At 35.2% G+C, this 12,262-nt stretch overlaps 2 protein-coding genes across 2 annotated transcripts; both read right to left on the bottom strand.

The window, feature by feature from the left end:
• Window positions 1-2,226: 2,226 nt before the first annotated feature.
• On the bottom strand, window positions 2,227-3,790 carry LOC146900184 (UDP-glycosyltransferase 91A1-like). The gene has a single exon (XM_085734629.1). The coding sequence runs from the start codon at window positions 3,697-3,699 to the stop codon at window positions 2,290-2,292; it is 1,410 nt and encodes a 469-aa protein (XP_085590755.1). The 5' UTR covers window positions 3,700-3,790; the 3' UTR covers window positions 2,227-2,289.
• Window positions 3,791-10,241: 6,451 nt separating this feature from the next.
• LOC146900185 (uncharacterized) lies at window positions 10,242-11,786 on the bottom strand. Its single transcript, XM_085736919.1, has 4 exons — window positions 11,483-11,786; window positions 11,083-11,152; window positions 10,582-10,881; window positions 10,242-10,434 (listed from the first exon to the last, which is right to left on the bottom strand). Exons 1-4 carry the CDS (start codon window positions 11,784-11,786, stop codon window positions 10,242-10,244), a joined length of 867 nt encoding a protein of 288 aa, XP_085593045.1.
• Between the last annotated feature and the right edge of the window lie 476 nt (window positions 11,787-12,262).

Below are 12,262 nucleotides of genomic sequence, written 5' to 3' on the forward strand. Positions count from 1 at the left end.
GCATCTCATGTGCACTTTAAATTTGAAGAACAAAATTGACCAAGAAAATATGAGATCAAAAGCTGATCCATGTTAATCTGAGGAAAAAAAAGTCTTTAATAAAAATTGAACTTCAAAGTAGACATCAGAAGCACTTTAGAATGCAAATCAGAAGATAAGAATTGTAGTTAAAAAGCACTTCATAATGACTATAGTAGAAAGTTCAGTTTATGTGCTTCAACATTGATTCTCATCTAAGAAGTCAAAGATCAAGCTTGTTGAAGAAAATAATGAAAATCAATTGTACTTGAGGTAGCAGATCAGATAGATCGGAATTACAAGTCAAGTGATAAAAAGGATCAAGCTTAAGGCTAATCATCAAGTTTAACAACCATGAACTAAAGCTAAAAACAAGCCATTATCATCATCAAGGCAACAAAGAATCAATCACCAAGATTTGGTGTCCTTACATCTTCATGCTAGAATCCAAGATGCAAATTAATATTCTCCAATTAATTAAAGCTCTTGTTATTCTTTGTTTTGGTTTTGATGATGTCTTTTGTTGTGTGTTTTTCTAAATTAGCTCATAGAAAATGGCTTAGTTATGTTAAAGTACCCTAGTTAATCTCAGTCCTAAAATCATCGACAATACTACTCTTGAATTTAAGTGTTTCTTGTTATTCAGGTTTCCTCAAAATGCCTTGTTTTCTAAAACCTTGATTCGATTCAAAGTATTGCTATACAACCTATGAATTGATTCATTGCTTGTCTTTGGAGATTCGTTTCTCATGTGTTTTGATTCGATTCAAATGAACATCTTGAAATCTTGAATCAATTCATTATGTGCCTCTGATATTTGTTTCGTTGCTATTGAATCATACCAGTGTTCTTTGAATTGCATCAATCTTCACCTGGAAATCATCATTCGATTCAAATCCTTGCATGTTCAATTTTGAATCGTTCATTCTTCATCTAAAATTAATTGAATCGATTGAAAGTTCTTGACCTTTGTGTCAAAAATTCATAATATCCAGATTTTCTTTTTACATTGTTTGAATCGATTCACACTTAAGTTGATTTGATCCAAGATTGGTTTTGTGTTATTTTGAGGCAAACTTCTCTCAGCTATATATATATATATATATATATATATATATATATATATATATATATATATATATATATATATATATATATATATATATATCCCATCCCACTACTTTTTTCATTCATAGAATCAATTTACAAACATACTCTAAAGTCTCCGACCTCTCTTTTTCTACAACCTTCTTCAGATATAAATATTTTTTCTAAGAACTTTTGTAGGATTTGAGACATGGCTTGTTAGGGTGTTGTAGGAATTGTAAGTTTAGTTATTTCAAGGATCTTGGTGGTGGATCAAGGATCTAAAGCAAAAGGAGGTACTTTTCACCTCCAAAGGTAATTGATGGAGTTGTTTCTCAAACATTAAATGTTCAAGGGGAGGCATAGCAAAGACGATTTGTCGGAGTAGAAGATCAAAGGATTGCATGCAAGCTTGAGATTCGAAGACCTTGTGGCTGTCCAATTTCTTGAAGATTGGATCTAGTGTGATTTCTTAGCATAGAAGATTAGGAATCAAATGAATCTTTGTAATCATACTCTTGTAAACATTTTCATTATAGTGAAAGCCTATGGAAGAGACCTATTCTTCTACGAAGAGAGGACATACCCTAGCGAGGACAAAAAAGGGGGAACCTCTATAAATCTTGGTGTTCTTCTTTCCCTTATCCTTTTACTTTCAATTATTTATCTTGATACATGAAATTATTGAATGATTTAGTTACCATATGATAATGATTGATTACTTTGTATAAACCTATAATTGCTTCTTGATTGAGATCTATAAACATTCAATTCCATCACAATTCATCTTGGCAATTAACTTGTCAATAATTCATTCATATATCAAGGTGTTCAAGTAGTGTGCTTTTGTTTATGAATATGTTTGACTTGATATAGTTTTAGTTTTGTAATTGTTTAGCGTATTGAAGTTTGATTAATCGTAATACAATTAATAGTTGGATTTCTTAATCATATTGAATTGGTATTATTGCGTTTTTTATCTCTTATCATTCGAAACATGTGCATAAATTCAATAGCCGAAAAAGTTACCTCCCCTAGGTTCCTTTTGTTACCGTCATATCGGCCAACAATTGAACTAACTACTAACTATCATTATTCTTATCAAATCATTTACACGAAAACTTAGATCATGACAATAAGTGATCAAACTCTATGAAAATGGTAGCATCATTGTCGAAATCACAATCAGTGTTTCAAAAGACTTGTAAGGTGGCTCAACAAGTTATTAACATATTTATCTTGTCTTTCAATATTGACAAACACGTCCTTCATGTTCTTAATATTTTCTCTATAGATCATTCCCTCTTCTTCAACCACAACCAGCCTAATTGAGTGAGCAACCGAATCACTTGTGAAAGACCCATCTCTCTCATCTCTAGGCACTGAGTACCCCATCTTCTTTTCCTCCAACACTCTTGCATTTATTCCTTGGTCTGCAAGATACGTCAACAACACAAGTGGCTTCTCATTCTGAACGGCCTCTACCACCGATGTCCACCCTGCATGAGTCAAGAATCCGCCAACTGCCTCGTGACCCAATATCTTCATTTGTGGGGCCCAATCAGTGCATACCACTCCATACCCTTTGGTTCGCTCCTCAAATCCTTCTGGCAATTGCAACACAATCTTATCTGTAGGTCCACGTCGAACCCTAAGGACCCAAAAGAATGGAAGCTTTGACTTCTCCAACCCTAAAGCTATCTCATTCACTTCTTCTTGACTTGGTTTTGCTTCACTACCAAAAGCTACATATACCACTGTGCCATGTGGTTGCTTGTCCAACCACTCTTTCATCCACGACCATGAGTCATTTTCATGGTCATTGTCAAACTCCGTGTTGGGGAGCTGACCGGCAGGGAGAATTGTTTTCTGGTGAATGTTTTGGATCACTTGAAACCACTCAGGTTCAAATTCGGTACAACCGCGAATCAAAATGAAGTCACTGTTCCGAATAGACAAACCATAGCGATGCGCATCAGAAATCCCCGAGACTTTGTCGGAGAGAATGTCCACAGTCTTCATAATCTCAAAATAACGGTATGCCACCGTGGTCTGAAACGGAGCCCACGACGGAGCAACAGTGAAGTCCTCAGGCTTTGTTCGACCAGGTTCGTCACCCAAGATAACTGAAATAGGTCCCATAAAACCCATTAAAGGTGCACTGAAAATGGAGAAAAATGCACATTTTATACCCAATTGGGATGCCACAGGAGCCACCCAAAAGTGAGCAAAATCATGAAAAATCCAATCAGGATTAGAAGTTTCAAGGAAATGGGTGAAAGGTTTTTCAAGTTTGTCAAAGGCATTTTTAAGGTATGGTACGACATCATAAGGAATATCTGTGGTGGCCTCTGCATTTTCAGGAAGGTTATCAACTTTAGGCATTGGAAGGCTCACAAATTTGATGAGAGGTGCTACATTTGGTGGTAGTTTAGGGAGGCGTTGTATGTTTCTTGTAGTAGAAACATAACTGACTTGGTGACCCTTTTGTGCTATAAGCTTGGCTAATTCAAGGTATGGAATCATGTGACCAAAGGCTAGCCATGGAAACATTACTATATGAAGTGCCTTTTCTTCATCTCTATTGGTATCCATGATGAAGCAAGCTAGCTGCTATGGAAGAAATGAAGTTACACTATAAATATACTCAAAAAGGATAAGGTTATACCATATAGTTAGTTATTTGAGGTATTCTTACATGAGCACAAACATAAATATATAGTGTTTGGTCACACACACATCACAACTCTTTTCCTCAAACTACTAAATCACTTTATTATCAATTTATTTTTTATTATTAGAAAAAATATTTTAATGTGTGTGTGCCCAAACACTATTTATTTATGTTTGTGTCCGTAGTAGAATTTCCCTAGTTATTTTTGTAACTCAATTTTTCATTTTTGTAACTCAATTTATCATGTGAACCAATTATTTGCCATAATGTCACTTGTCCCCAGAAAGCCTTTTATCCGAAATGCTGTCGTCACTAACTGCTCATTTGTTACTCACCAACCCAACAACAAGTAGCATCAAAAGCAGATGAAATCTTCCCATCCCATCCACCAAAAAGGCAAAAGATATTATTGTTTGATAGCTGAATCCATTCCATTCACCAAGAAGGCAAAAGAATAGCTGAATTTGGTAAGTATGTTGGGTCACTTAGGGGAGCTCGGAGGACCGTCCACATCGAGGCCCGAACAACCGCACAAGCAAGAGAGACACCACACTCTTACCCAAAACCTTAAGGCAATGGGTATATGGGTCCTCTTACTTATAAAATATTCAACCTTTACTTTTCTATCCGATATGGGACATATAACTCACACTTGCACACAACACCGGACCGACACTGCTTGTACTGCTGTTGCTGCTTTCTGTGCAACGGACCGGCTGCCTCGGTCGTACCCTTTGTCGAATGGGGCTCTGATACCATTGTTGGGTCACTGAGGGGAGCTCGGGGGACCGTCCACATTGAGGCCCGAGCAACGGCACAAGCAAGAGAGACACCACACTCTTACCCAAAACCTTAAGGCGATGGGTTTATGGGTCCTCTTACTTATAAGGTGTTCAACCTTTACTTTTCTATCCGGTGTGGGATATATAACTCACACTTGCACACAACAAAGTACACCAAACCGTTTGAAGTAGTATTCTTTTGTTTTTCTAACGAATGTTGTCAACGCACTCTTAAGGTATTTGAAAAAAAATATATATCATTTTTTTAAAATGTTAAATATTTAACTTTTAATTCACTTAATACCATATTTTCATATAAATTTACCATTTAAGATGATTAAAAAAGTATTTCGAAGACACTCGTTAGTGATTTTTTATTTTTTTTTACAATATAGATACAATTTAGAAAGTTATCAAAGTCACCAAAGTTCTCATTTAATGGTAGACCTTATTCTCAAAAGAGTAGAGCCCATGATATATTTACTAAGGTTTTGTTTGAGAGTTTGGTGGGGAAGAGAATGATAAATTAATGTTTATGATTAATATATTTTTAATTTGAAGAATATTATAACTACTCCTTAAAAAGAAGAATATTATAACTACATAGATTAAACTTGAAGAATTCATGTAAACCCTCTAAAATCCCCCAAAATCCTCATCTATTACAATTTTTGAGTTTCCCCGAATGAGGAGGATTTTGTATTATGAAGAGAAAAAAAAATCCCCAAAGCCTTCCCCCTGTCAATGTCATCTAGTTCTTCCACTTGCTTCCTTTTATTCCAAACCTCTCCCCTCCATTCCTCTCCAAACTCGCAAACAAAGCCTAACGGTTATCCCTTTTTCATAAAAAAAAAAAAAAAGTCCATCTTGTTTACATTGATTGGGATCAACTCAATCCCAATTAAAGTAAAATATATGGTTTCTAAGGCTTTTTGAGAAAGAGATGAGTGAAAGAAAAATTATAGAAAAGAGAGATTAAGAATTCTGCTCTTTACCCAAACGGTTTTGCTCATTTCCAAAGTAAATGTCCAAAATACCCCTACGCATGTTAACTCACTTAACTCACGCTGCGTGTAAATTCGTTTTAATTTTTACGTGATCTAACTCACGTTAATTTTAAACAATGACTCCAAGGCACCATTTTGCTGATACAACAACCATGACTCCAACCAACATCTTCCAAGCTGCTAATGACTACCTTTTGGATACTCCAGCTTCAATTTTCGTGAAGTATATTAAGCTCTCAATTAATAATAAATTAATGACACCTATAGTTTATTGCCTATCATTCCTTTCCCTCATTTATTTCATCAATGAAACTTTTGACCCCATGGCCCTGCCCACCTAAAGTGCCACATTCATCTTTGCGTATATGACTTTAAGTCTAAGCTCTTCCTCCCTCCCCTCTCTGATAAGTCCATTTATTTCCTTCAGTTTAGCATGTACTCCCTCCCTGCTTCACTATTACTATAGCTAGTTTTTGCATGTTCAGTATCACTGCAATATTAATCAGTACTAATAGCTCCTATATATAACTATTGGTTCTCGTTTCTCTCAAAACAAAAAAAAAACTATTGGTTCTCTGACAACACTTAAAACTGGACATACTGCTATTAATTAAGATGTTGGTTGGAGTCATGGTTGTTGCATCTTCAAAAGGGTACCTTGGAGTCATTGTTTAAAATTAACGTAAGTTAACTCACGTAAAAATTAAAATTAATTTACATTAATGTGAGTTAACTCACACTGTGAGAGTTAACTTGCGTAGGAGTATTTTGGATATTTACTTTGGGAATGGGCAAAACTGTTTGTGTAAAGAGCAGAATTCAGAGATTAATATAGGAGATAGATAGAAAATCACCCACCATGCCTTTCTCTCCATTACGTCACCCAATTTATTTTACTTTTTTCTTAAAATGGCTGATCTAATTGCAACAAAAAAAAAACTATAATAAATGTGTAAAAATAATTTATTTTCAATACAAGATTAATGATTTTTTTCGTATATATATGATTTTAATCCCCACACTTCTAACATTTTTTTAGTTTAGTCCAAGTAAGTTTTTATGGTTGGGTTAAGTCCTTGCAAAAAAAAATAAAAATTGATGTGTATTTAGTTCTTAAAGTCAGCTTATTGGACCACATGTCATGTTTATATTGGGCCAGATATTATTTTATTTCATACAGTTCGATAGGTATTTAAAGATGACTATTATTTTTCCCACCCTATTGCATTCTCACGCGTCCTACAAAAATGACATAAATACCCCTGGTTCGGATTATATAGTCCGAACCAGATTGTTAACATTATTCAGGATATAAAGTCTGAAAACTTACGACCTGTGATTTTTTGTGTTTTCTTTGATGTCAAAGGTCTATGTTGACCATTATATAATCTGCGCATAAGCTGCAAAGCAATTGCAGGGATATATGAACGGTTAACAATGACCATGACACCACAAACACTCCTAAAAAACTAAAAAATGTTGAAGAAAAAGTAAGAAAAGAGGTGAAGTGAAGAATGAAGAAAATTGTTGAAGATGCAAGTTTATTTATAACCTTAAACTAATCCTAGATCATAAGTACAGTCAAATAAAATGTGTTCCACCGTCCAACCGTCCAAAAATGCATTAAACACTCCACTAACTGGTCAAACCTTTGGTGAAACACCATTGTCCAAAAAAACTGAGGTTTTTCGGATTATATAATTCGAAACTAACTAAAAATATTCGGATTATATAATCCGAACAACACTAGAATGTGTTCTTGGAGGGTTTTCATGGAATATGACATAGAAAATAATTAAAAAAATGCATATGAAAAAAACAAGTAAGCAACTTAAAACAACATAAACAACATAATATTCTAGGATGGTGTTCGAAGAGGTGCTTTTGAACTCAATCCAGTTGACCTGCCATTTGACATATTTCTATCAGGAGCCCAACTAGATCGAGTTCATAAAAACCTTTTCGGAATGAGATCTGCAACATAACGATGAAAGACAAGGTGTTTCAAGAGGATTGTTTTGAGTTAGATCCTGATGCCTTGCCAACTGAGATATTTATATCGCCAAGGCACCAAGATCTAACTCATAGCAACCTCTTGATATTCAAATAAAGATTTAGAAACTTTTTGTATCTATCTATCTATCTATATATTTTTGACAGCATGATGAAGATCTTCATCACGCTGTCAAATAGAGAGCAATCTATTTGCAACAGCATGAAGAAGATCCTCAGCATAAAGACAAAAATTTCCATGGTTTTTTTTGGTGTGTTTGTGTGTTTTACTGGAAATGGTATTGAAAACCGGAAACACCTTATTTATAGAGGTATCTGGACGTTGTGGACAATAGAAACTGTTGGTACAATGTGGACCATACACAAGAATCCAATGCTGAAGGAATTTAGATTACATAATCCGAACTTCACTTACACCCTAGTTAAATTCGGACTATATAATTTGAATTGTACTTACCAACGAAGCGTCCAACTCGATCGACGCTCTAGTACTGTATTGACCAAATATCTGGAACATGGTTCTAACGTCATCGTCGTTCATGAGCTTCATCCGGCTGAACCGCACAGTCCCGGTTGTGTCGGCCGATGAACGTAACGTCGATACTCAACACCATCCACCCTCTGTAACACCCCGTTTTCCCAACATAAAAATTTCATAATAAAAATTAGAGTTTATCAACTTAAAACGGAATGTCACATTCTCTTCATAAAATCATAAGCTGAATAATAAATATTAATTCTTCAAAATCCAACAACATAATACTTAAAACTTCGCAGTGGAATTATTTCAACAACTTAAATAATCTTTGGCACAAGGGCCTCAACATAAAGTCTCATAAAATCTTAGTTCATGTAAATCTTCTTAAAATAATACGTAAGGAATAGAAAGCAATAACAATTTCCCATCCCGTTACGTATCAGATCACCTAAGACACACTTGTGAGGAGTCCACTCATGACCGTAACTAATCTTGGTTACTTGCAAGTTACCCATACGAAGAGCAACATTTTCAAGCAGAAGGGGTGAGATTCACAAACAACAATATTAAGCATATAATTCATCAATTATATTTAACAGCATAAACATCATTAATATATCATAATAACAATCTTGTAAAATTACAGCATCATCATAAACAACTTCAAACTCAATCATCAATATCAACTTCATAATCAACTTCATAAATTAATCTTAATAACTTGACGACTTTGACTCAACTATGCAACTTTAACTTGACAATGCAACTCTTAACATCTTAAATCATCTTAAAACCTCTTGATATGCAAATGCATGTGGTACCATTCAGGGCATCAAGCCCTCAACATATATGAGCGTAAATAGGCTCTTCAGGGCATCAAGCCCCCAACAAATGTGAGCAAAAGCTGCCGGGCATCAAGCCCCCATCTTTAATGAGTATGCAATGGACTCAACTTCCTACAACTTAGACAAAATCATGAACACCTCTTATAATTCCATTATTATGGACAACTTATTAAATCTTTACAGCTTAGACCGACTTATACAACTTCGTGACATTAAATGGTCAACAGCAGTAAATGACAACAAATGCAGCATATAACAGTGCTTGAATATCATATCATTAATAAGGATAATTCACATCAACTTAATCATCAATAATAACCACATAAAGCATATTTATCAATATCACATCCTTAAACCACACATCTTAAAATAGCACATCAATACACATCGACAAATAATTCATCAATACACAGTTCATTAGCAGCACAAAACTCAATAATAATTTCAATGTATAATTTCATATTTTAGAATCATAGACTTAATATTACTGAAAGATTGTCTCACCCTTACCTCAAAAGCTTTCCCAGCAAATCTCTCAAGACCCACTTCCCAATTTTGATGTTATAGACGTACAATTCTTTCTCTTTCTGAGTCACGCGAAAATAAGAATATAATGCTAGAGATTATGTTTGTGGCCTTTGGAATTATAACGTTTGGATTGTACCAGCAGGAAAAGTATTGTGTTGTTCAAGGCAAACTAGTACAGATAGATAGGTGGCGGTTACTCTTGAACAAACCAAGAAAAATTAAAGGAATGGAAACTAAGTTTATTTAATGGACCACTCATATAATTATATGTAAAATTGGACGTGAGGTAAGTTCCTTATATTAAGCAAAGCATACCAAAAAGCATCCCTAAAAAAATCACTAAAGCCAAGAAATAAGCATATAATGATGAACATGTTTTCTCTTGTGGTCCCACTTAAATATACAATATAGTTAGATATTTTCCCTTCTTCTCACGGGTTTTCTTCTTTCTTTTCTTTCTGTCCTCTTCTAACTTTTCTTTTATTCTATTATAATATAGTCCACTCACAATAGAGCTACTCACTTAACGGTAAAATAATAATAATAACGGTCACTTACCGGCTCACAAATAATTAGAAATATTACTACTCACTCAACTTAGTAAAATGTCTAATTATTACCCTTCTAACACCGAATTCTAATAATCCCAACCAAAAATACACACAGAGACAATTAATCACATATGAGCACATATAACACATAACAATTATCCAAATAAATTATACAAAAAGACACTAAACTCGATAAAATAAATAATTAATAAAATAGGGTGTTACAACTCTCCCCCACTTTCGTCCTCGAAAATGTACCTTATTCAAATAACTCTGGATACGACTCCAACATCTTACTCTCCAACTCCCACGTCAAATTTTCACCAGCCGCTCCTTCCCAGACGACTTTCACAAGAGGTATCTCCTTGCCTCTCAGCTTCTTCAATTCACGACCTTCAATCCTCACTGGTAAGGTATCAATGGTAAGGTTGTCTTTCACCTGTACATCATCTCTTTGAATCACATGAGATGGATCCGAAACATACTTCCGAAGTTGTGACACATGAAACACATCATGCAAATTCGAAAGATGCGGTGGTAAACCTATTCGATACGCCACTGTTCCAATTCTTTCCGATATCTGATACCGACCAATAAACCTCGGAGTCAATTTCTTTGACTTTAATGCACACCCAACACCAGTCACATGAGTGACTCTCAAAAATACATGATCTCCTTCCTGAAATTCTAGGTCTTTCCTGCGCTTATCATGATAACTCTTTTGTCGGCTCTGTGACGCTTTCATCTTTTCTTGGATCAACTTAACGTTCTCAGTAGTTTTCTGAACGATATCTGGTCCCAAAACTACACTTTCCCCTGACTCGAACCAATACAACGGAGTTCTGCATCTCCGACCATACAACGCTTCGAACGGTGCCATCCCAATACTAGAATGGTAACTGTTATTGTACGTGAACTCTATCAATGGTAGATGACTATCCCAAGTTCCACCTTGGTCAAGTACACAAACTCTCAACAAGTCCTCCAACGACTGACTTGTTCTTTCCGACTGACCATCTGTCTGCGGATGATACGCCGAACTCAACCTCAACTTAGAACCCAAAGCCTCTTGCAAACTCTTCCAAAATCTAGAAGTAAACCTAGGATCCCTATCTGACACAATGCTCGATGGAACACCATGTAGCTTCACAATCTCACGAATATAAATCTCTGCTAATTGAGATATAGGAAAACTGATGTTAATAGGAATGAAATGAGCCGACTTCGTCAGTCTATCCACAATCACCCAAATAGCGTCATGCCTTTTTGGAGTATCAGGCAAACTCGTCACAAAATCCATGGATATACTATCCCACTTCCACTCTGGAATATCTAAAGGTGTCAACAACCCAGCAGGTTTCTGATGCTCAACTATTGACTTCTGACAAATCAAACATGAATACACAAACTGTGCCACATCACGTTTCAACCCAGACCACCAAAACAACTTCTTCAAATCATGATACATTTTTGTAGCTCCCGGATGAATACTCAAATTACTTATGTGACTTTCTTCAAGAATCATCTTCCTCATCTCATTATTGTCAGGAATACAAATTCTATCCCGAAACCGCAATACTCCTTGATCATCAACTTTAAAGTCACTATCTTCAGCCTGATTGTTCCTAACCATTAAATCTACCAACTTCACATCTACCTTCTGAGCTTCTTTGATACTATTTAAAAATTCACTGTTGATCTTTAACATTCCCAACTTCACATTCTGAGGTGACAATTCACAGACTAAACTCAGGTCTCTAAACTGTTCGAGCAGCTCCAACTCTTTAACCATCATAGCAGACATATGTAAAGTTTTCCTACTTAAAGCATCTACAACAACATTAGCCTTACCCGGATGGTAATTCAACCCGAAATCATAATCCTTCAACAATTCAAGCCACCTTCGCTGCCTCATATTCAATTCCTTCTGATCAAACAAATACTTCAGACTTTTATGATCACTGAATACTTCAAATCTAGAACCATACAAATAATGTCTCCAAATCTTGAGCACAAATACAACTGTAGCTAATTCAATATCATGAGTGATGAAGTTGTTTTTAACATCAAACAAGAATAATGTCTCCTAAGATATATTGCTACTCTAGCTCTAGATTCAAGAGTTTGTGTCCAAATCATCTTGAATCTCATTGAAAGCATTAACACAAGAATAACAACAATATTGAATATAAATTGCTAGAACCATATATTGCAAGATCAAAAGATTACATGTTTAGCAAGGATCAAGTACCTCTCATCCCAACAAAGGGTATTTAGCTA

The sequence above is a fragment of the Medicago sativa genome, chromosome 8, assembly GCF_051527215.1.
Source record: "Medicago sativa cultivar Bolivia chromosome 8, Bolivia_mono, whole genome shotgun sequence".
NCBI classification, from domain to species: Eukaryota; Viridiplantae; Streptophyta; class Magnoliopsida; order Fabales; family Fabaceae; genus Medicago; species Medicago sativa.